Source organism: Scyliorhinus canicula, chromosome 1 (assembly GCF_902713615.1).
Source record: "Scyliorhinus canicula chromosome 1, sScyCan1.1, whole genome shotgun sequence".
Lineage (NCBI taxonomy): Eukaryota > Metazoa > Chordata > Chondrichthyes > Carcharhiniformes > Scyliorhinidae > Scyliorhinus > Scyliorhinus canicula.
Window position 1 is genome coordinate 112,130,965 of NC_052146.1, and position 24,445 is coordinate 112,155,409.

Below are 24,445 nucleotides of genomic sequence, written 5' to 3' on the forward strand. Positions count from 1 at the left end.
TCCACACAGACTGATCCGGGGATCGAACCTGGGTCCTCAACTCTGTGAGGTAGCAGTGCTAACCACTGCACTGTCATGCTGACCCCTGAGGAACTTCAATTTAATCCAAGTTTTTTTTAAATGGTGCAAGTAATGAGATATATGGCAGATAAATGACTGGAATCTAATGGTTTTTACCCTAAGGTATTAAGAGACAAGAGGAAATTGCAGAGTGAGCCTTAGTATTTCTGTTATGATCCTGGACCAGACCCCAACAGTGGCTAGGATACTGGGTTGAAATCCCAATATTGGATTGTGATAAAAGGATACCTCACTCCAAGAGTGATTTCACACAAAATAGGGATATGGGATTTTAAAACAAACTTTATTACTAACAGTGTTAACTTATATTTAACATCATGCAAAAAAAAACCTTAAAATTGCCCTTTAAACAATGGTAATCAAGAAAGTGACACAATAACCGTTAACTGCTATCTTTACTCCCACTCAAACAACAAAACCATCTCCGAGCCCAATCCACTTTTAAATACAGTTAGCAGACCCAGACATACTTGCTTAAGAGATGTTCTTTCAGACTGTTTTTAAGAGATAGAGCCGAATCCTATCAACAATTCAGGATCTCTAGTTGAGGTCTTCATGGTTTGACTTCCAGGAACCAATTGAACAATCTCTGCTTCTTTGATAAAATGCCTGGTGCTCCACCTCCTTCTATTAGTTACATCATCTTACTAACTGAACGCAAAGGTCTCTAATTAAATACTCCACAGGGAACCTCTTAATCCAAACAAAAATCGATTAGCCCAAGCATTTATGATGCCTTAATTGCACCCCGGCTCCCAAAAAGCCAAGCTGTCTTGCAAACCAGGATTATTAAAAACACCACTGCAGCAGTCATGCACACACTAACACATTTGCTGCACCAAATACATATAGTACAACTGAAATTCCTACATTCATCACACTTCAAAAGTGCCTTTGGTTTGGAAAATTTAAGAAGGGAAGAAGAGAGAAGCCAGAAAACCAAAGGCCTTGTCAGTTTATCGATTGTGGGGAAGTTACTGTAATCATCAAGAGACAAGGTGTTGGAATACTTGGCCATGTATCAGTAATCAAAGTCAGCATTTCTTAAGGATAGTTCATGTCTGACTAATCTAGTTATATTTATTGAGGTTACTAATAAGATGGGCATGAGAATATCTAAATATGTTGTCTTATGAGCTTTCAGAAGACTCCTGATTTTAATCATCAGGTTGCATCTAACTTTGTTCTAATTGGCGATTCAGAGAAACCATGTACAGGAAATGGAAATGTTACTGATGCAGTTGTGGCTGTAGGTTTAGAGAAACACAGTGGAAGCTGCTGTTCTTTAACTGTGTAGAGAATTAAACTAATTTCTTCTATGGTGTCCATGTGAGTATTCAATGTGACAGCGTGAAGGGAGTTTTACTCTATATCTGACCCATGCCATACCTTGAAAGTGTAGAGGGAGATTTACTCTTAAGTAAACTACAGTATCTGTCCTGCAAGCATTTGATGGACCCCTTGTTGTGCGAGGCTGATACATAATGTAGAAGGTTAAATGCTTCATATTGGTATGCCATCACCCATCACTTGACTGGAGTGATGCGTCCCAAGGTGTTTTGTAAAGTTGTTAAGTGATAGAGTTTACAGGGGAGAGCTCTGCAAAGAAGCAGTGGAAAGATATGCAGTTGAAAAGCAGAAATTGTGACGTGGATGTTTTGATCTTGCTTTTTCTGTAATGCTTTGTGTTTTAACAGATAAAAGGTTCATGGTCCAGTAAGCGAAGCTCAGAGGAAAGCACTAATCCTTATAGTTACAACAGTATTGTCACGAACTGCTGTGCAGTCTTGTGTGGACCAATGCCACCCAGGTACAGAACCACTCTCCCACTCTCCCTTCCATCCCCATGTATGTTTGACTGCGTGTGTCTCATTCATTTTCTTCCCCCATTCTCTGTGTCTGTGAATATTTGTGCCTGTCTCTCTCGCTATCTCCCTCCCCACATCTTATGTATGTTCGCCTACCTGTCTGTCTGCCTCTCTTTCTGCCCTCTGTTGCTTCCTTTAGCTGAATTCTGGTAGATTGAACAGTCTGCATTCGTTCAGTGCAGCCCAGTGCTTTGTGCCAGTATTGCAGCATGGTGGGATTTGTTCAGTATTTCCTACTGGTCTGGATTAATGGCTAAGCATTGAAGCTCTTGACAGGAGTTTTTGACTCTGGATTGGGGGAGAACCAGGTGCTTATATATTTCTTTTGAGTGTGCATCAAAATAATTTGAAATAGCAAATGCACCTAATAGTTCTTGAATCAAAGGATTGACTGATGAAAAAAATAAATTGTAAATGCATGTGGCATTGTTTGCAACAAGCACAAAACTCCAGTGTAATGTACTTCTGCTGTCCTTCAGTCAACAGTGGCTTCTGTCCCTGACCTATCGGCGCTGCCATCCCACTGCATACAGTGATAGGTATATCAGCACTGCCCTCCTCCCTCTGCAGACACTGCCTGCCCTTGCCAGTGACTCCTTGTGAAAAGTAAATTCAGACAAGGCAAAAGAATTCCTGTCTGGAGAGTGGCAAATATCTGGAATAATTGTCCAGGATATTGAAAACACAATCATTAGTGGAGCTGAGGCTGGGCAAGTCGAGAGATCGTCTCCTATGCAACTGTTGGTGCATCAGAAGGATGGTCCTCAATTGAGAGTTGGGGTTTGTGTGGGATAGCAGGTATTGGAAGGATGCAATTCTATTGAAATGTTGGGGTGATGCAAGAATGGGCTTTTAAGAGTTGGGGTAGTGGAGGATGGGCTTCATTGAGGGAGTTTGTATACTACAAGGATGAGGTTGAACAGCTGAATCGCCTTTTATTATCCTGCTCATTTCTCTTCTAGAGCAAATCTCCAAAGAAATGCCTCTGATTATGTCTTGGGACCTGCTTAGCCATCTTACATTTGAATGCAAATTAAGTTTGTACAAGCATATTGACTAGTACTTTGTTATTTTCATCGATGCATGGCTGCAGATTACTCACTACTTTCTCTCTTTATCCACCAGTTTAATTGATAGGCGTGGTTTCTCGGACCCAGACACACTACTGCTGCCTGGGCACCAGCGTAAGGTTTCTCAGGGAGCAAAAACAGAAGCCAACCTGGTAGGAGGTGTCGCCTAATGATGGTGTGAATTAATGCCATGCCTGTCATGTTTGAGTCCACCTTCCCTCATGCATCTATCCATTTCCTTCTTACCCATGACCTCACCCTGAGCATAAACCGAAACAGAGGCTATTACATGTGGGAATGTTTAGGTGCCTGACTCAGTGACACTTTGCTGGAAATGTCTCTTGAGCCAAGCTCTCAGAAACAGATTGACTCCATGTGTACAAGCATGCGGATGCTGTGAAGAATCAGTGGTGGACTGCTCAGCGAATGGGCTGCAAGGATCTCGGGATATATTATTGTCAGCAGCCATCAGCCTGACCAGTTTGGGGACATTTCTTTGGAGTTCCTCTCCGTCATAGTGAAATGAGAGCAGGATCATCCTGCTCGAATGAGCTGACACGAAACACTGAAACCAGCTGTGTTCAGTCACAGCGTAGCAACTGTTGGTGCTGAATCGTGTTACTTTTACAGTGAAGGAGCAGAGATTGGGAGCTAGTCTTAAAGGGTTAATGTTGTATTGGAAAGAGGGGGGTGGAGGAGGCCTATCCTTTTAATCTAATTATGAACCGTTGAATTGCATCTTTTGCAATTTTGGGATTGTGGGTTGATAAATATCGTCTGATTGTTACTATGGGTTGGCTGTGTCCAGCAGAAAGCAGAATGTTCATGTTCTCTTCATTACCCTGGAGCACTCCACATTATGTGCATTGGGTGTTTGAGGGGGACGGGAATAGACGCAAGAAAGCACTCCAGGAAAGAGGTCGCAGAGTGGAGGACTGCTGCAGCCAGAGGTCTGGTGAAGGTTGGCCAAAGGACCTCTATCTGTACCACGGGATAAGGCTGCAGAATTGGAAGTTGCACTCCAGGATCCTGCCTGTGCTTTCAGCACTATCTTTGCTTTTGTGCATACTGCAGCGAGAATTGCACAAGAAACATCTTGCCAATTTGTTCTACCACTTTGTATTATTTTAAAATATTTTTGTTTGAATCCTCTCTGCCAGCCGACTGCCTGTACAGAGAATGTTTTCTAATTATTGCTGTTTTATTTTCAATTAACCTGTATTTATAATAAAATCGGTGCTATTCATCTGAAAGTCTGCCCTGGTGAACTCTCAAAGTAGAAATAAAGTGGGAGAGTTGGATCACAGATTGTGCAACAGAGTGGAGAGACTTGAATGTGTGAAGCTGGCTGGTCTGAAAGGACAAAGATGGCTCATTGGAGAGTTTCTCTATTATCATGCATACTAATTCTGCTTTTGCAAGCTGTAAGTTTCTGGTTGACTAATGACCGCATCAGTTGCCCAACATTAGATGCTTTTGGAAACAAAGGTAAAATCTGAAGCATAGCATCTCAACAGCAAGAACTGCCCAACATGCCCAAGTACAGTCTTCAGGTTTATCTTCTAGCTCCACAAAGATTTTTGCTGAATTAAAAACAGCATGGGTTTCCTGCTGCCTGAGTTTGCAAAAGCACTGATTAGAATGGTGCAAAGCATACAAAACAAAAAAATGGCCCTGGTTCCAACTCCATTCTGTGCTGATATATTTCAGCTGAGAGGGCAGTCAGCCAGGATCCCACTCCCAAATCACCATACAGTAACCTTGGAGAACTCGGTGTATGTTGGTAAAAGGCTGGAGTTGTGTTCAATTGTTATGCTCCCCATTTGAATAAGCTGCTGAAACTCGGTCTCAGCATACTGATGAATGGCTCTTGTGGGAAAGGTACTCAGTGCCTACACCATCAAGGAGGAGGGAATAAAAGGGAGGTGATGTGCAAAAGAAAGCACATGAGATTTGGTGACAGATTGATTTCCTAATACTATCAACCTATAGCAATTAGGAAATCAACATTGAAGCTTGCAATTCAACAGGAGTATGTTATCTTGGGGAAGGAAATGAACACCTTTACAATCAGTTGTGACTATTGAATTCAGCCTGAACAAGGTTCATGGAATTGGTTACTGCAATCTCAATATTATGGTGTGGAAGAAGGAAGTGATCACTTCAGGTTTACCTGTGTTGAGCTGGAGAAATTACTTCCTATCAGCGATTTCATATTTCTTAGGAGCAGAAATGTTGGCTTGTGTCAAATTCAGAAGCAATAATGGAGCACAAAACACTGGCTTACCGACCCTCCAAAACACTTCTGCAGTTGTACCTAGTGTATCAGTCTATCCAAGTTTGTCATTTAAGAGTTCAAACAGAATCTAGCTAGATTGCAGGTGGAGACTCCTTATCCATTGGATCCTTGCTAAGACTCTTTCGTACAATCAAAGGAAGTTGCTGTGTTTTATTTTATTCTCGGGATATGTATATCGCTGACAAGGCCAGACATTTATTGCCCACTTGTAGTTGCTCTTGAGAAGGTGATTTTAAGCCACTTTCTTGAACAGCTGCAGTGTATGTGTTGCAGATGTTGCTGTTCGGTCAAGAATTCTAGGATTTTGATCCAGCAATAATGAAGGAAAAGCAACCATCCACATCAGGATGGTTTGTGATTTAGAGGTAGAAAGTATTCTCATGCACCTGCTGCCATTGTCCTTTTAGGTCTTGGCTGTCGCAGGTTTGGGAGTTGTCATCGTTGAAGCCTTGGGGAGTTATTGCAGTGCACCCTGCAGATAGTGCACATTCCCTCCACAATCTGCTGGTGGTGGAGTGAGTGGATGCTTAAGGTGGTGAAATAGGGGCCCAATCAAGTGCACTGCTTATGCTGGGTATTATTGAGCTCCTTGACTGATATTGGAGTCGCACCCATCCAGGCAGATATTCCCTTCACCTTCTGACTTGTGCCTTGTAAGTGGTAAAGATGCTCTGGAAAGTTGGGAGGTAACTCATTCAATATAGAATGCCCAATCTCTGACTTTATCCCATAGCCATGTTATTTATGCGGCTGGTTCTGTTGAGTTTCTGATCAACAGTGACCACCCCCTGCCCCACTTCCCATGGTGTTGATGGGGGAATCAAAGGTTGTAATGCCATTGAATATCATGGGGAGCTGGTTAGACCTCTTTTAGAGATGGTCATTCCTTGCTCTTGTTTGTCTGGTACTGAGGAATAAGGACAGCACCTGTGATGCTGAGACTCTCCCACAAAGTGTTGAGCAGACTGCTATGGAAATCTTACCTTTCTTCCTGTCCTTTTTGCAGGTTCAACTATAATGGAAACTTTGTAGAACCTCAGTCTGCAACATTTTGATCCATTTATTTGACACTGGTTGAAGCACAGACGTGCTTTATTTTGACATTGTCCCTAGTTGTGATTAATTTTACTGCTAGCAATCTGCTAAGGAAAATATGGTTGTGTACTCTACATGAAATGAAATGAAAATCGCTTATTGTCACGAGTAGGCTTCAATTAAGTTACTGTGAAAAGCCCCTAGTCGCCACATTCCGGCGCCTGTTCGGGGAGGCCGCAGCAGTGCCTCCCTATATCTTGCTTCACATACTATTTAGTATTCAGCCTCATTGGGCTGAGTCTCTTGTCTGGCACACCAGCTAACTGAGAAACTTGTACGAAATGGTTCCATTTGTCAACTATAAATTAATTCTAAACTCTCCTAATTTCTCGTTATGGCACTAAGTCATGTTGAGCAAGAAGGTCCTGTATTGACCTAAACTGGTCTGGGTTAGAGTTCCTGTACCTGACCTCGACATGGCCCCAGTAAAGGTAGGTTGAGGCCCAAGTATCCAAGCACCAGGGCTGACACCTGAAAAATGGTCACTTGTATGAGCCACTGGAAATATGTTTGAAGCTCGTGGATTTACATCTCAGCATGAGTTTTGATTGGGTTATTGGGTGACTTCATGAGGTGTATCTTGACATTTTTAAACTGTTACTAGTTATTGGCCCTGAACAAGAGGGAACATTTCTTGGGACTGGGTTACATTTTATCAGGATTCTGCTTATAATCAAACTTTGATCTAAATACCTTTCCCCACCCCCATGTACTGGAGGCATTCTCTACTTTCAAATTATAGGCCCAATTACCATTGGGAATATTCAGGACAGAATTCTCCTGGTGATTAAGTAACATAGAAAATAGGGCCAGTAGTAGGCCATTTGGCCCTTTGGGCCTGCCCTGCCATTCAATGGCTGATCCTCTATCTCAACACCATAATCCTGTACTCTCCCCATACCCCTTGATGCTTTTGGGGCCGAGAAATCTTATCTATTTCCTTCTGTCATATATTCAGTCATTGACCACCACAGCCTTCTGTGGTAAATAAAATTCCACTTGTTCACCACCATGAAGAGGTTTCTCCTCCTCTGTCCTAAATGGTCCACCCCATATCCTATGGCTGTGACCCATTGTTTAGAACCCCCACCCCCCTCCACCCCAACCAGAGGAAACAACATCCCTCCATCCAGTCTGTCCAGCTCAGTCAGAATTTTACATGTTCCAATGAGATCCCCAGTGAATACAGTCCTAGTCGACCCAATCTCTCTTCTTACGACACTCCTGTTATCCTAGAAATCAGGGTGAACCTTCGCTGCACTCGCTCAAATGCAAGTATATCTTTTCTTGGGTAAAGAGACCAAAACTGCACACGCTACTCCAGGTGTGGTCTCACTAAGGCCTTGGAAGAAGTCTTACAACATCAGGTTAAAGTCCCAACAGGTTTGTTTCAAATCACTAGCTTTTGGTGCACTGCTCCTTCCTTGGGTGAATGAAGAGGTAGGTTCCAGAAACATATATATATAGACAGTCAAAGATGCAAGACAATTTTTTGAATGCGAGCATTTGCAGGTAATTAAGTCTTTACAGATCCAGAGAGAGGGGTAATCCCAAGTTAAAGAGGTGTGAATTGTCTAAAGCCAGGACGGTTGGTAGGATTTCGTAAACCCAGGCCAGATGGTGGGGGGGTGAATGTAATGCGACATGAGTCCAAGGTCCCGGTTGAGGTTGTACTCATGCGTGTGGAAGTTGGCTATAAGTTTCTGTTCAGCGATTCTGCGTTGTTGCGCGTCCTGAAGGCCGCTTTGGAGAATGCTTATATGGAGATCAGAGCTGAATGCCCTTGACTGCTGAAGTGTTCCTCACTATGTTTCATGTCAGCAGCTTTGGAAGTATTACATTTGGTTCCCTCATCCAAATCATTGATATATATTGTATATAGCTGGAGCCCAAGCATTGATCCATGCAGGACCCTGCTGGTCACTATCTGCCACTTGGAAAAAGGAACAATTAATCCTATTCTGTTTCCTGTCTGCTAACCTATTCTCAATCCATGCTAATATATTACCCCAATCCCGAGTAGCATGGTGGCGCAGTGGTTAGCACAGCTGCTTCACGCCGCTGAGGTCCCAGGTTCGATCTCTGCTCTGGGTCACTGTCCGTGTGGAGTTTACATATTCTCCCCGTGTTTGCGTGGGTTTCCCCCCCACAACCCAAAGCTGTGCAGGGTAGGTGGATTGACCACACTAAATTGCCCCTTAATGGTTAAAAAAATGAATTGGGGACTCTAAAATATATTTTTTTTAAATATATTACCCCAATCCCATGACCATTAAATTTGCACTCTAAGCTAAATTGAGTTAAATTTGCACACTAAGCGAAGTGGGACTCTTATCGAAAGCTTTCTGAAAATCCAAATACAGTGCATCCACTAGTTCACCCTTATCTATTCTACTAGTTACGTCCTCAAAAAAAAAACTCCAGTAGGTGTGTCAAATTCCCTTTCATAAATCCAAGCTGACTTTGTCTAACCTTGTTGATATGGTTTAGCTCACTCGGCTAAATCGCTGGCTTTTAAAGCAGACCAAGCAGGCCAGCAGCACGGTTCGATTCCCGTACCAGCCTCCCCGGACAGGCGCCGGAATGTGGTGACTGGGGGCTTTTCACAGTAACTTCATTGAAGCCTACTCGTGACAATAAGCGATTTTCATTTTCATTTTCTAAGACAGGCTGCCTGGAATGATGGCATAATTAATGGCATCTGTGCAGTGGAATATGAACCAAGTGACCATTCATAGTGTGTGTTGGCAGGATATTCAACCATTGAAAATACTTTATTTCAGCTCATTTGAATTGAAAGAGTAGAGAATAGGGGCAAGAAGGGGAAGCAGTATCAGCAGCCCGATAAATCACTGGTTAATAACTAATTTCCATGCAACAGACACAGCATTGTGCTTCTAATGGCTCCATTTGATCTGCCACCACCCTGCTTGCATTTTCCCATCTAGCATTATACCACCGGTCTCTCTCTGCCATTACTGCTTCCATATGCCCAGTGGTCAAGCCCCAATATTACCCTCAAACATTAAAAGATTGAGCAGCAGTTATAAATGTTATACAAATTTACTGCATAGGTTGCATGAAAATACTGATTTCTAATTGAGACCTGATAAATTTGGTGCTTACAGTGCATGAGTCAATAATTGGGGTTGAAATTAGGGCAGCATAGTGGTGCAGTGGTTAGCACTGCTGCCTATGGTGCTGAGGGCCTACGGTGCTGAGGGCCTACGGTGCTGAGGGCCTACGGTGCTGAGGGCCTACGGTGCTGAGGGCCTACGGTGCTGAGGGCCTACGGTGCTGAGGGCCTACGGTGCTGAGGGCCTACGGTGCTGAGGGCCTACGGTGCTGAGGGCCTACGGTGCTGAGGGCCTACGTGCTGAGGGCCTACGGTGCTGAGGGCCTACGGTGCTGAGGGCCTACGGTGCTGAGGGCCTACGGTGCTGAGGGCCTACGGTGCTGAGGGCCTACGGTGCTGAGGGCCTACGGTGCTGAGGGCCTACGGTGCTGAGGGCCTACGGTGCTGAGGGCCTACGGTGCTGAGGGCCTACGGTGCTGAGGGCCTACGGTGCTGAGGGCCTACGGTGCTGAGGGCCTACGGTGCTGAGGGCCTACGGTGCTGAGGGCCTACGGTGCTGAGGGCCCTACGGTGCTGAGGGCCTACGGTGCTGAGGGCCTACGGTGCTGAGGGCCTACGGTGCTGAGGGCCTACGGTGCTGAGGGCCTACGGTGCTGAGGGCCTACGGTGCTGAGGGCCTACGGTGCTGAGGGCCTACGGTGCTGAGGGCCTACGGTGCTGAGGGCCTACGGTGCTGAGGACCGGGTTTGATCCCGGCCCTGGGTCACTTCCGTGTGCAGTTTGCACATTCTCCCCGTGTCTGTGTGCGTCTCACCTCCACAACCCAAAGATGTGGAAGTTAGGTGGATTGGCCATGCTAAATTGCCCCTTAATTGGAAAAAACAATTGGGTACTCTAAATTTATGGAAAAAAGAGAAATTAGGCTGAAATTACAGAATTTAACTTTATATAAAAAAAATAGTTAAATCCATTTATATGGAATTTTTCAAAAGCAGTTTAACCGACTTAATTGAATCATAGAATTTGCAGTGCAGAAGGAGGCCACTCAGCCTTGGAAAGAGCACCCCCTTAACCCACACTTCCACCCTATCCCCGTAACCCAGAAACCCCAACTAACCTTTTTGGACACTAAGGGACAATTTAGCATGGCCAGTAGACCTAACCTGCACATCTTTGGACTTGTGGGAGGAAACCGGAGCACCTGGGCGAAACCCATGCAGACACAGGGAGAACATGCAGATTCTGCACAGACAGTGACTCAAGCTGGGAATCGAACCTGGGACCCTGGAATTGTGAAGCAACAGTGCTAACCACTGTGCTACCGTGCCGCCCTCCGTTGTGTTTAAAATTCCACATTCACACAGTTCTCAACAGCAGCAGATCTAATTTGTGAAATTCTGGCCTGCTCTATAAGCATCGCAACAGGAGGCCCACTAGCTAGAACAGTGTTCTGAACCCACCTACAGTGCCTGAGGTCTTAGATAAACTCCAAAGGCTCTGTACATCTTGCCCAAAAAAATCCCATTACACTTACAGTAAAACCACCTCTTGCCAAGGACACTGCTTTCCAATTCTGTTTATGGCGCCACTCTGCATTCAGAGTTACGCAGCAGAGACCCGGGTTTGATGCCGAGTTTGCTGATCTTTCTGCATCGATGCTAGATCGGAGTGTAATTTATTTACTGAGATCGTGGGAAATTTTATAAAAGATTAATTTGTCGTGACGGGAATGAGATTGAAACAAACTGCAGAGACATTGTCCACCAGTCCAACAACTTAAGAACATAAAAATTAGGAGCAGGAGTAGGCCATATGGCCCCTCGAGCCTGCTCCACCATTCAATGAGATCATGGCTAATCTTTTGTGGCCTCAGCTCCACTTTCCAGCCTGAACACCATAACGCTTAATCCCTTTATTCTTCAAAAAACTACCTATCTTTATCTTAAAAACGTTTAATGAAGGAGCCTCAACTGCTTCACTTGGCAAGGAATTCCATAGATTCACAACCATTTGGGTGATGAAGTTCCTCCTAAACTCAGTCCTAAATCTACTTCCCCTTATTTTGAGGCTATGCTCCCTAGTTCTGCTTTCACCTGCCAGTGGAAACAACCTGCCCGCATCTATCCTATCTATTCCCTTCATAATTTTATGTTTCTATAAGATCCTCCCTCATTCTTCTAAATTCCAACGAGTACAGTCCCAGTCTACTCAACCTCTCCTCGTAATCCAACCCCTTCAGCTCTGGGATTAACCTAGTGAATCTCCTCTGCACACCCTCCAGCGCCAGTACGTCCTTTCTCAGGTAAGGAGACCAAAACTGAACACAATTCTCCAGGTGTGGCCTCACTAACACCTTATACAATTGCAGCATAACCTCCCTAGTCTTAAACTCCATCCCTCTAGCAATGAAGGACAAAATTCCATTTGCTTTCTTAATCACCTGTTGCACCTATAAACCAACTTTTTGTGACTCATGCACTAGCACACCCAGGTCTCTCTGCACAGCAGCATGTTTTGATATTTTATCATTTAAATAATAATCCCTTTTGCTGTTATTCCTACCAAAATGGATAACCTCACATTTGTCAACATTGTATTCCATCTGCCAGATCCTAGCCCATTCACTTAACCTATCCAAATCCCTCTGCAGACTTCCGGTATCCTCTGCATTTTTTGCTTTACCACTCATCTTAGTGTCGTCTGCAAACTTGGACACATTGCCCTTGGTCCCCAACTCCAAATCATCTATGTAAATTGTGAACAATTGTGGGCCCAACACTGATCCCAGAGGGACACCACTAGCTACTGATTGCCAACCAGAGAAACACCCATTAATCCCCACTCTTTGCTTTCTATTAATTAATCAATCCTCTATCCATGCTACTACTTTACTCTTAATGCCATGCATCTTTATCTTATGCAGTAACCTTTTGTGTGGCACCTTGTCAAAGGCTTTCTGGAAATCCAGATATACCACATCCATTGGCTCCCCGTTATCTACCGCTCTGGTAATGTCCTCAAAGAATTCCACTAAATTAGTTAGGCACGACCTACCCTTTATGAACCCATGCTGCGTCTGCCCAATGGGACAATTTCCATCCAGATGTCTCGCTATTTCTTCTTTGATGATAGATTCCAGCATCTTCCCTACTACCGAAGTTAAGCTCACTGGCCTATAATTACCTGCTTTCTGCCTACCTCCTTTTTTAAACAATGGTGTCACATTTGCTAATTTCCAATCCGCCGAGTCCAATGAATTTTGGTAAATTATTACTAGTGATAGAAGCAGTATTTCTGCAGAGTAATCAGCCAGCTTTATTCAATAGCATTCCTTCTAATGAAAATCTGAGATCACAATGTTCGTTGTGTTCAATCCCTGGTGTCTGCCATTTGCCAATGTTTTTACTGTGGACTGTAATCAGAGACTAACTCATTACAGCCTTTCTTTCTTCCGATTTTTCTTTTCCTCTATTGATAGAAACAAATTGGAATACAGACTCTAAACCAGCCGTTCTACCCTGGTAGATTGAATCACGTGTCAGTTCCATACGCTGGAGTGATAGCAGCTGATGGTTTGGGAGAGTGAGTGAGTTTGGGGGTGGGAGGAAGGGCTTCCAATCCTGGACAGGACAGTTCCTTCCTGTCTGATACAGATTCCTTCCCTAATGACAGCTGCTTGGTGTGAGAGAGAGCTGGAGACACAATCATCATTGGTATGTGTGTAATGTTGAGTGTTTATTCCCTAGGAGGATACTTGTGAGGATTTTGCAGTTTCATGCACGGCCTGAATGGATGTAAAAGGTTTCAGAGTGAGGCTGGTGCTGACAGCTGGTAAGCGTGCTCACACTCTCAATGAGCATTCTCATTCTTCATTTTCATCACCCATGGTCAGTGCATGAGGGGACGCATATTACCCAACAACTAGCTGCTCTTGCATTAACCTGCTGCTGTCCAGTCGTTAACATATCAGATCTTAGTGTGTCTGTTATGTAAAGGCTTTCCATGTGATGTGAAATGTTAAATTCATATTTGGGGTAGAGCTATTGGAGCTCTGGCCTGTCATTAGCACAGAAAGCTAGGGATGTTCTTTTGAAAGATGCAGCTATCTGCAGAGAGATGTTTTCGCAGTGAACGGTATGGACATCGATTAAACTGAGAATCTGTGATCCCAAATTATAACTCCATATATGATTTTAGACAGATCCCAGAAAATATTCCTTGCACCTATCTCCAGGTACTGTTCCCAGTGCCCCTCTAGTTACTATTTTCTAAACTCCTGATTTAAATTTAAAGAAGCATTGTTAAACTCTCAGTACAGCTAGTCTACCTTGAGTGATGAGTGATGCTCTGTAATTGGCCTCAGAACCCCTGGGCTGAAGAGAAAGAAAATATAAAGCAGAGTTCTTATTTCTGATCCAATGACGCTCACTTGAATTGCATATAACACATTTAAATGGGCATTGGTATGAGATATCAGTGTGTGTGTGTGTGAAAGTTACATAATATATTTTCAATTCACTCTGTGTACATGGGAAGTTAAATGTTTTTAAAGAATGATCCAAACTTTTTTTTGGGGAGGGGGCACAACCTTAATAACACGAGGAGCCATTTTTAAAATTTAGTCAGAAACACGGTTCAGAAATAGTGCTGTTTCTCAAATGTCAATAATTATGAAGAACAGGGGTGACACATTTCTTCTTTATAGTCATTTCGACCCCTCTAGTTATGTCAATTTATTTTCCAAATTGAATTCAAATTCAGATAAAAGAAAACCTCTGGCACTCTTAATATGCTACACAGAGCGGTTGGTGAATGTTGCAACTTCCATTTCCTGTAAACAAACAAAAAGAATTTGTGGCAAAACAGCCTCAAAACAAAGGCCAAGGTTCCTTTTCTTTTTTGTTAAGCGTTTTTATTGGTTTTCACAATTTATGTTGCATATTTCAGTTTGAACATTAAATTCCAAGTGTCGTAGCTGCCTATAATGTCTTACAAAAGCAATTTAGGCAAAAGTTAGAATTACACGAGACATAGACAAAATATCAAAAAAAGTAAAAGAAAAAACGAAGTACAGATAAATGAGGATCACTATACATATTCACGTTTGCCAGTTTTACTCTCCTTCGGTGGCTGTGGGCCCCATTTGGCCAGTCTGCCTCAGTTGCCCTGGCCAGTCTGCCTCAGTTGCCCTGGCCAGTCTGCCTCAGTTGCCCTGGCCAGTCTGCCTCAGTTGCCCTGGCCAGACTGCCTCAGTTGCCCTGGCCAGTCTGCCTCAGTTGCCCTGGCCAGTCTGCCTCAGTTGCCCTGGCCAGTCTGCCTCAGTTGCCCTGTCTATCGTTGGCCCTAGTGTGTGTTTCCCCCACGTATTGCCGCCCTTTCTTCCGACTCTCGGATGACAAATTTGCTTTTCTCCAGTTGGAGATATTGCAATAGGTCGGACAGCTAGTCTGTCACCTTGGGTGGTGCGGCTGATCACCAGCTGAGCAGGATTCTTCGGCGGGCGATTAGGGAGGCAAAGGCTAGGACGTCGGCTCCCTCCCTATGAAGAGTTCTGGCTGGTCTGATACCCGAAAGACTGCCACGTTTGGGCTTGGTTCCACCTTCTCCCCCACAATCTTGGACAGTGTCTCAAAGAAGTCTGTCCAAAACCCGACAAGCCTGGAGCATGTCTCGAACATGTGGGTGTGGTGGCCGGGCCATCTTGGCATTGTTCATATTTGTCCTCCACCTCCGGGAAGAACCTGCTCATTTGAGTTCTAGTTAGGTGCGCTCTGTGCACCACCTTTAGCTGCATTAGGATTAACCTTGTGCATGTGGAAGTGGAGTTTGCCCTGTTCAGTACTTTGCTCTAGGGTCCCCACCCTATTTCTATCCCTAGTTCTTCCTCCCATTTTTCCCCTGTCTTGTCCAGAAAGGATTGTGCCGCCTCTAACAGTTGCTCATATAGCCCCTTGCAGTTCCCCCTCCCTAAGTCGCTCCTCTATCAATGTGTGTCCCGGCGTCTGTATGGAGGAAGGTTTTGATTTGTAAGTGTCGTAGTTCATTCCCTTTGGGCGGATGAAACCTGTCTGTCAGCTCCTCTCGCTTTGCTAGTCTGTCGTCCATGTAGAAGTCCATAACTGTCACTGCCCCCCCCCCCCCCCCCAATCCTGTCTCCACCTTTTAAAAAAATAAATTTTAGTACCCAATTCATTTTTTTCAATTAAGAGGCAATTTAGCGTGGCCAATCCACCGAGCCTGCACGTCTTTGGGTTGTGGGGGCGCAACCCACGCAAACACGGGGAGAATTTGCAAACTCCACACGAACAGTGACCCAAAGCTGGGATCGAACCTGGGACCTCGGAGCCGTGAGGCAACAGGGCTAACCCACTGCGCCACCGTGCTGCCGGCTCCACCTTTTATAGGTGGCGTGCATTGTGGCTGGCAGGAACCTGTGGTTGTTGCAGATGGGGACCAAGGTGGACATTTCGGCCAGATTGAAGTGTTACCTTAGCTGGTTACATGTCTGGAGCATGGCTATTATCACTGGGCTTGTAGAGTGCTTGGCTGGTGAGAATTGGAGTGTTGCTGTGGCAAGGGCCTCGAGTGACATCCCTATGCAGGAGTTCTCCTCCATCCTTACCCATTCTGTTTCCAGCCCCCTTGCCTATCCCCTTACTCTTTCTGCTGTGGACGCCCAGTGGCAGTCTTGCAGGTTTGGGAGGGCCAGGCCTCCCATGCTTTTTCTTTGTAGAGCTTTTTTGGGGATCCTTGGATTCTCCCTCCACCTACACACACACGCGCACAAACGGCATAATCATTTTGTCTGCTGTATTAAAAAAGGTCTTGGGGATGTAGATTGGTATGTATCTGAACAGGAAGAGTTAATCTTGATCGTCTGCACCCTTCTTGTCAGAGAGAGTGGGAGTGTGTCTGCCTCTGCAGATCCTTCTTTACTTCCTCCATCAGATTTGTCAGGTTCCATTTGTGGATCCATATCCAGTCGTGGGTGATTTGGGTCCCCAGGTTGCTGAATTTGTTTTGGGCTTGTTTAAACAGCAGTCCCTCCAGATTGGCCCCTCTCCCTTGCGGGTTCACTGGGAAGTTTCACTTTTGCTCAGGTTGAGTTTGTAGCCTGACAAGGCTTCAAACTCTTTCAGGAGTGCCATGATCCCTTGGGGCTCTGAGACGTAGAGGAACAGGTCATCCGCATAGAGTGAGACTCTGTGCTCTCTGTCCCCTCTCTGTATCCCCTTCCAATTTTTCGCCATTCTGAGGGCAGTTGCCAGGGAGAACTGTAGCAGGGTTGGTTGGCTTCCCTGCCTTGTGCCCTTATGCAACTGGAAGTATTTAGAGCTGGTGGTGTTGACCTGCATGCTGGCCATGGAAGCACTGTTCAGAAATTTCACCCAGGCGGTTAACTCTGCTCCAAGGGCAGCACGGTGGCACAGTGGTTAGCATTGCTGCCTTATGGCGCCGAGGTCCCAGGTTCGATCCTGCCTCTTGGTCACTGTCCATGTGGAGTTTGCACCTTCTCCCCGTGTTTGCATGGGTTTCATCCCCCACAACCCAAAGATGTGCAGGCTAGGTGGATTGGCAATGCTAAATTGCCCCTTAATTGGAAAAAATGAATTGGGTACTCTAAATTTATAATTAAAAAAAACCCTGCTCCAAACCCTAACCTTTCCAGTACCTCTGTGAGGTACTTCCTTTCGACTCTGTCAAAGGCCTCTTCTGCATCCAAGGAGATGATCACCTCTGGTGTCCTCTCCCTGGATGGGATCATAATCAGTTCCAGCAAGCGTTCGATGTTAGCTGCCTACCCTTGACGAAGTCCATCTGGTCCTCTGCGACCAGCTCTGGTACACAGTTCTGGCCATGATCTTGGCTGGTATTTTCACGCGATGGGTTTGTAGGACCCGCATTCGGTCAGGTCTTTGTCTTTCTTGGGTATCAGTGAGATTGTGGCTTGTGCTAGCGTTGGAGGCTGAGTGCCCCTTGCTGGCGAGTCTGAACATCTGTCGCTGGTGTGGGGCCAGTGCTGCCACAAATTCTTTATAGACGTCTGCTGGGAATCCCTCTTGTCCCGACGCCTTCCCGCCTGCATGGAGTTAATGCTCTCCATGACTTCTCCCAGTTTTAATGGTGCTTCCAGGCCCCGTTTTCTATCCTCCCCCACGACTGGCATGTCCAGTCCATTGAGGAACTGCTTCATCCTTGAGTACCCTTCGAGGGGCTCGGAGATGTACAGCCTTCAGTAGAAGGCCTAGAATGCTTCATTGACCTAATCCGGCTCGGTTGCTAGTCTGCCGTTAATGACCCTAATCCCTCGTGGCTGCCTGCTTTCTCAGCTGGTGAGCCAACAGGCGACTGGCTTTGTCTCTGTGATCGTAAAAGGCCCTCTGTGTCTGGCGGAGTTGGTGCATTGGCTTCCCAGTGGAGAGCAGGTCAAAGTCCGTTTGTAGCTTTTTTCCTTTCCGCCAGAAGCTCTGCGGGCAGGGCCTTGGAGTATTATCGGTCCACCTTCGGTATGGAGTTGACCGGTTGTTGTCTAGCCACCCTCTCCTGCCTGTCTCCATGCACTTTATAAGCAATAATCTCAACCCTGACCATAGCCTTCAGCGCCCCCAGAATGTGGATGGATACTGGTAATATACCCGTTTATGACCTGAGACATTTTGTCACAAAATGTCTTGTCGGCAAGGAGGGCTGTGTCACCTCCATGGGGGGCATTGGGCACGGCCCAACTCTAACCTCAGTCATGTAGTATGAGCATGGTCGGAGATTATGATTGTGGAGAATTCCCCTCTTACTATCCCTGGAAGCACTGCTTCCCCACCACAAAAGTCAATGCGCGAGTATATCTTGTGTATCTGGGAGAAGGAGAACTCCTCCCCTGAGGGGGTAGTGTAAACCTCCACTGGCCCACTGCCCCCAAGTGTCCTGTAAACGTGTTTAGTTCTTTCGCCATATTTGAGATTACCTCTGATTTGGGGTTTGATTTGTCTGTCCATGGGACCTGTACACACCGTCCTCTTATTATTTAGCAGTATGGCTCTCTCCCTCTCTCTTTCTCTCCCCCCCCCCCCCCCCCCCCCCAGCAAGAATGCTGCCTCCCACCCAGCCCTTTCTTACTCGCAGTCGGTCCCTCTTACTCAGGTATGTATCTTGTCATGGCGCTGAGGTCCCAGGTTCGATCCCGGCTCTGGGTCACTGTCCGTGCGGTGTTTGCACGTTCTCCCCGTGTCTGCGTGGGTTTCGCCCCTACAACCCAAAAATGTGCAGAGGAGGTGGATTGGCCACGCTAAATTGCCCCTTAATTGGAAAAAATAATTGGCTAATCTAAATTTATTTATAAAAGGTATGTATCTTGGAGGAAGACTAATAATAATAATCGCTTATTGTCACAAGTAGGCTTCAATGAAGTTACTGTGAAAAGCCCCTAGTCGCCACATTCCGGTGCCTGTTCGGGGAGGCCGGTACAGGAATTGAACCCGCGCTGCTGGCCTTGTTCTGCATTACAAGACAGCTGTTTCACCCACTGTGCTAAACCAGCCCCTGTCAGCTTTCATACTTTTCAGGTGGGGGAAGACTCTGGATCTTTTCACTCGGTCGTTAAATCCACTGACGTTCCAGGTAACTATCCTGATGGGGGGGGGGGGGCTTTTGTTCCCCCCTCCCCCCCCCCCCCCCCCCCCCCCCCCACCCCCTTCTTGCGGGATCAACCATACTTACCTTGTGGATGCATCCTTGCACTCTGGTGTTTGCCTTTGTTAGGGGGCCATCGAAAATGGCTGTGGTCACCGTATTCACCATGAGGCCGGACCCCTGCGCTCTAGGGTTTCCCTTTGTCCCGGGGACACATCAACATGGCCGGCATCTATGTGTACAACATGTGGTTGTTCCCCTGCACTCCTGGGTTTCCCTTTATTTGAGGGCCCACGAAAGTGATTGTCTGTGATGCCAATTTGTGTCTTGTTGCCATGTGCAGCCTGTTGTAGCCACCCTGGAGTCCTTGCCCCCCCCCCCCCAGTACCTTTTCCCCCCTATGTTTGTGCTTCCCCCTCCCTCCTCCACCCCCACTTCCTACTGTTGTCTCTCTTTCTTCCCCCCCCCCTCCTCATCTAACCCCTAATTGTCCACCCCATTGGTGGTGTATACCCTCCCCTGTCGCCAGGCGCGCGCTCTCCAGCGCGAATGCACCAAATCCACCTCTCGTACCTCCTAGCTTTCCCGCTAGTGTGGTGGCCCCTCCTGGGGTCAGTCTAAACCTGCCCTTCGCCTATTATTTATCTTCCCCCTCTTCCTCCTCCTTACCCTCTCCTGTACTCTGCTGCCCTCGCCCCTTCCTTTCTTTGTTTTAGTTCTGAGGTTCAGAGCAAGGCTCTCCGGGTGATCTTTTCACCATTGCCTTTGTTGCTGTCTTCCCAGCTCGTTCTCTTGTACAAATTTGTCTGTATCCGCAGGGCCTTGGAATATGACCCATAGTTTGGCTGGATGCAGCATCCTAATTTCGCCCTACTTTTGTACAGGACCATCTTTGCTTTGTTGAACTCCGCCCAGAACTTGGCCAGGTCTATGCCAGTGTCCTGATCTATCCTCATCCGGTGTCCTCCGCAGTTGCAGGTCTTTGTTTGCCTGTTCCAGCGCAGGATTCTTTCCCGGTCCTGGTACCGGTGCATCTTGGCGATTATGGCCCTCGGCTGCTCCCGGCCTTGGGTTCCGGTCAGAGCGACCTGTGGGCTCTTGTTTAATCTCTGGCGGTTTGGGGAAGCTGTCCCTTCTTACCTGGTTTCTCAGCATTAGGCCATGTAGTCTGTTCTTGCCTTCGGTTCCCTCCGGCAGGTCCACTATCCTCATGTTTTGGTGCTGTGACTGGTCCTCCTGGTCCTCTATCATCCTCTTTAGGCTTCCCTGTGTTACCATCAACCTTACTGTCTCCGTCTCTAGGGTGACGATCCGGTCGCTCTGGTCTGTTGAAGCCCTTTCCAGTTCTTTGATCGTGTTCCCCTGGGCATCCAGTTGCCTCTCTGCCTTGTCCAGGGCCACCTGCATAGTGGACAGGACCTCCGTGACTGTCACCCTGACCTCAGCTTTTAAGTCAGTCTTTGTCTTTTTTGAGTTCCCTTAGCTCCCTGGTGGGGAACTTCTTCCATCCACCCCCAGGTGACGGGGGAAGCTCCCTGTGCAGCTTGTTGGTCCCTATCGTTCTCATGTGACTGACATTTCTTCGCCTCGTGGGGGTGCTGTCTGATTCGCTTGCTTCTCCTGGCTTCTGCTTTTTACCACTTTTCGGCCTCTGGAACTGTTGTTGTTCGGCATAGCTCCTGTGCTTTTGTTAGAGAGGGTAAAGGGTTAGCACTGCTACCTATGGTGCTGAGGACCTGGGTTTGATCCCGGCCCCGGGTCATTCTGTGTGGAGTTTGGGGGGGGGAAGGAGAGGAAGGAATCGGGTACTCTTTTAAAAATAAAAATTAGGCAATTATTTTAAAAAGAAAATTGATGGAGAAAAAATTAGCTTCACGTCAGTCCTTAAATGTGCTGCATGTGGCTCCATAGCCGCAGGTTGCTGACCCCTGTCCTAACTGGTACCAGAGAAATAATTCATTGTCCAACTATCTGTACTGAAAGTGTGCTTACAAATAGTGCACGGTCCTACCAGTGATTTCCCTATAAGCAGTTCGCAGCCCAGCCAGAAGTCTACCTGTAAATAAATGCACAATCCAGCTTAAGCGTAAATACTGCACTGTTATACTGGAAGTATGCCTGTCAATAGTGCTGTGGTCACTGGAAATGTGAAAATTAATGAACTAACCTATGGGAAGTATGTAAATCATGAACTGCCCTACTTACGTACCTATAAATGTTGCACTGTCCTTTTGCAAGTGTGGCTGTAAATAGTGCCTGGTCTTCGAGAAGTATGTTTGTAAATAATGCACTGTCCTTCAGGAAGTGTATCTGGGTGCACTGCCCTACTGTCTTATGCCTGTTAATAATGTCTTCTTGAACTGGTGATGGACTGTAAGTGCGATATCTATAAACCATGCAGGATCCCACCCATCATACTTGTGAAAGGCAGGCTGTGTGTGCAGTATGTCTTCACACTGAGGGTGTCTCAGGCTGACATATGGGTTCCATGCTGAGAATATAGCTCAGGTTTATAATGGCTCTGATCTTGCAGTTCCATGCTGACCTGATTTGTGTTGTCCAAAATCCCAACTTGAGTAAACAATAAATGCACAAATCATTCAAAGTGGCAGGGCAGATTTAAGAAAGTTGTTAATAAAAACCTGAGCTTTATAAGTAGGCCACAAAGTACTAAAACAAGGAAGTTATGATCAACCTGTATAAAAGAATGGTCCCCCTCAACTGGAGAATTGTGTCTGGTCTGGGCACCACAGTTTCAGAACCTTTGGAGCAGATGCGGGAAAGAAAATCACGAGAATGGTTCCAGGAAGGAGGAACTTCAGTTATGTGAATAGGGTTGAAGAGGCTAGAATTGTTCACCTTGGCAAATACGGGTTTTCCTTAAATGTGTCAACACTAGTTGCTTTAACTACTTATGATAGGAAATTCCATATTCTAGCCACTCTTTGGGTAAAGATGTTTCTTCTGCATTCCAGATTCTATTTTTGGGTGGCGATATGATATTAATGGCCTTTAGTTCTGATCACCTCAAAAGTGGGAACATTGGTGGTGCAGTGGTTAGCACTACTGCCTCAGTGCAGAGCACCCGGGTTTGATCCCTGGTCCCCTCCCTGTATCCGTTGCATGGAGAGAGTTCCTGCCTTGTCAATGTAGTCACTCAACTCCCTTGTGCAAATGAGCGTGATATTCACAGATGTCAGTAAGGTGATGTTCGTAAATGTACAACTTGCTGCCACTTATGCTTCTTTGGCAGCCACCAGGAATGGCACAAACATAAGCCAGGCAATGCTCATTCTATGGGAGGCACCATTTCAAGCACCAAACAACAGGCTGTTTCAGCATGTTGGAACAGGCCGTTTCAGCATGTTGGAACAGGCCGTTTCACCGCGTTGGAACAGGCCGTTTCAGCGGGTTGGAACAGGCTGTTTCAGCAGGTTGGAACAGGCCGTTTCACCGCGTTGGAACAGGCCGTTTCACCGCGTTGGAACAGGCCGTTTCAGCGGGTTGGAACAGGCCGTTTCACCGCGTTGGTACAGGCCGTTTCACTGCGTTGGAACAGGCCGTTTCACCGCGTTGGAACAGGCCGTTTCAGCGGGTTGGAACAGGCTGTTTCACCGCGTTGGAACAGGCCGTTTCAGCGGGTTGGAACAGGCCGTTTCACCGCGTTGGAACAGGCCGTTTCAGCAGGTTGGAACAGGCCGTTTCAGCGGGTTGGAACAGGCCGTTTCAGCGCGTTGGAACAGGCCGTTTCAGCGCGTTGGAACAGGCCGTTTCACCGCGTTGGAACAGGCCGTTTCAGTAGGTTGGAACAGGCCGTTTCAGCAGGTTGGAACAGGCCGTTTCAGCAGGTTGGAACAGGCCGTTTCACCGCGTTGGAACAGGCCGTTTCAGCAGGTTGGAACAGGCCGTTTCACCGCGTTGGAACAGGCCGTTTCAGCAGGTTGGAACAGGCCGTTTCAGCAGGTTGGAACAGGCCGTTTCAGCGGGTTGGAACAGGCCGTTTCAGCGGGTTGGAACAGGCCGTTTCAGCAGGTTGGAACAGGCCGTTTCAGCGGGTTGGAACAGGCCGTTTCAGCGGGTTGGAACAGGCCGTTTCAGCAGGTTGGAACAGGCCGTTTCAGCGGGTTGGAACAGGCCGTTTCAGCAGGTTGGAACAGGCCGTTTCAGCGGGTTGGAACAGGCCGTTTCAGCGGGTTGGAACAGGCCGTTTCAGCAGGTTGGAACAGGCCGTTTCAGCAGGTTGGAACAGGCCGTTTCAGCGGGTTGGAACAGGCCGTTTCAGCGGGTTGGAACCGGCCGTTTCAGCATGTTGGAACAGGCCGTTTCAGCGGGTTGGTACAGGCCGTTTCAGCGGGTTGGAACAGGCCGTTTCAGCATGTTGGAACAGGCCGTTTCACCGCGTTGGAACAGGCCGTTTCACCGCGTTGGAACAGGCCGTTTCAGCGGGTTGGAACAGGCCGTTTCAGCAGGTTGGAACAGGCCGTTTCAGCGGGTTGGAACAGGCCGTTTCAGCAGGTTGGAACAGGCCGTTTCAGCGGGTTGGAACAGGCCGTTTCAGCATGTTGGAACAGGCCGTTTCAGCGGGTTGGAACAGGCCGTTTCAGCGGGTTGGAACCGGCCGTTTCAGCATGTTGGAACAGGCCGTTTCAGCGGGTTGGAACAGGCCGTTTCAGCGGGTTGGTACAGGCCGTTTCAGCGGGTTGGAACAGGCCGTTTCAGCATGTTGGAACAGGCCGTTTCACCGCGTTGGAACAGGCCGTTTCAGCGGGTTGGAACAGGCCGTTTCAGCAGGTTGGAACAGGCCGTTTCAGCGGGTTGGAACAGGCCGTTTCAGCGGGTTGGAACAGGCCGTTTCAGCAGGTTGGAACTGGCCGTTTCAGCGGGTTGGAACAGGCCGTTTCAGCAGGTTGGAACTGGCCGTTTCAGCGGGTTGGAACAGGCCGTTTCAGCGGGTTGGAACAGGCCGTTTCACCGCGTTGGAACAGGCCGTTTCAGCAGGTTGGAACAGGCCGTTTCAGCGGGTTGGAACAGGCTGTTTCAGCGGGTTGGAACAGGCCGTTTCACCGCGTTGGAACAGGCCGTTTCAGCAGGTTGGAACAGGCCGTTTCAGCGGGTTGGAACAGGCCGTTTCAGCGGGTTGGAACAGGCCGTTTCACCGCGTTGGAACAGGCCGTTTCAGCATGTTGGAACAGGCCGTTTCAGCATGTTGGTACAGGCCGTTTCAGCGGGTTGGAACAGGCCGTTTCAGCGGGTTGGAACAGGCCGTTTCAGCGGGTTGGTACAGTCCGTTTCAGCGGGTTGGAACAGGCCGTTTCAGCAGGTTGGAACA

At 47.1% G+C, this 24,445-nt stretch overlaps 1 protein-coding gene across 4 annotated transcripts in view; it reads left to right on the forward strand.

Annotated features, from left to right (window-relative positions):
- The window catches only part of zdhhc18a (zinc finger DHHC-type palmitoyltransferase 18a), a 48,862-nt gene that overhangs the window by 18,430 nt on the left and 5,987 nt on the right, over positions 1-24,445 (forward strand). The window contains exons 7-9 of one of the 4 annotated variants that reach the window (XM_038797890.1): positions 1,779-1,891; positions 3,075-3,171; positions 13,236-13,320. The exons of 1 other annotated variant lie outside the window; for it this stretch is intronic. In XM_038797890.1, the coding sequence (XP_038653818.1) occupies positions 1,779-1,891; positions 3,075-3,171; positions 13,236-13,277 (252 nt within the window). In that variant the 3' untranslated portion in view covers positions 13,278-13,320. The remainder of the gene's footprint in view (positions 1-1,778; positions 1,892-3,074; positions 3,172-13,235; positions 13,321-24,445) is intronic. 2 more of the 4 variants (XM_038797881.1, XM_038797907.1) reach the window with 2 other exon arrangements.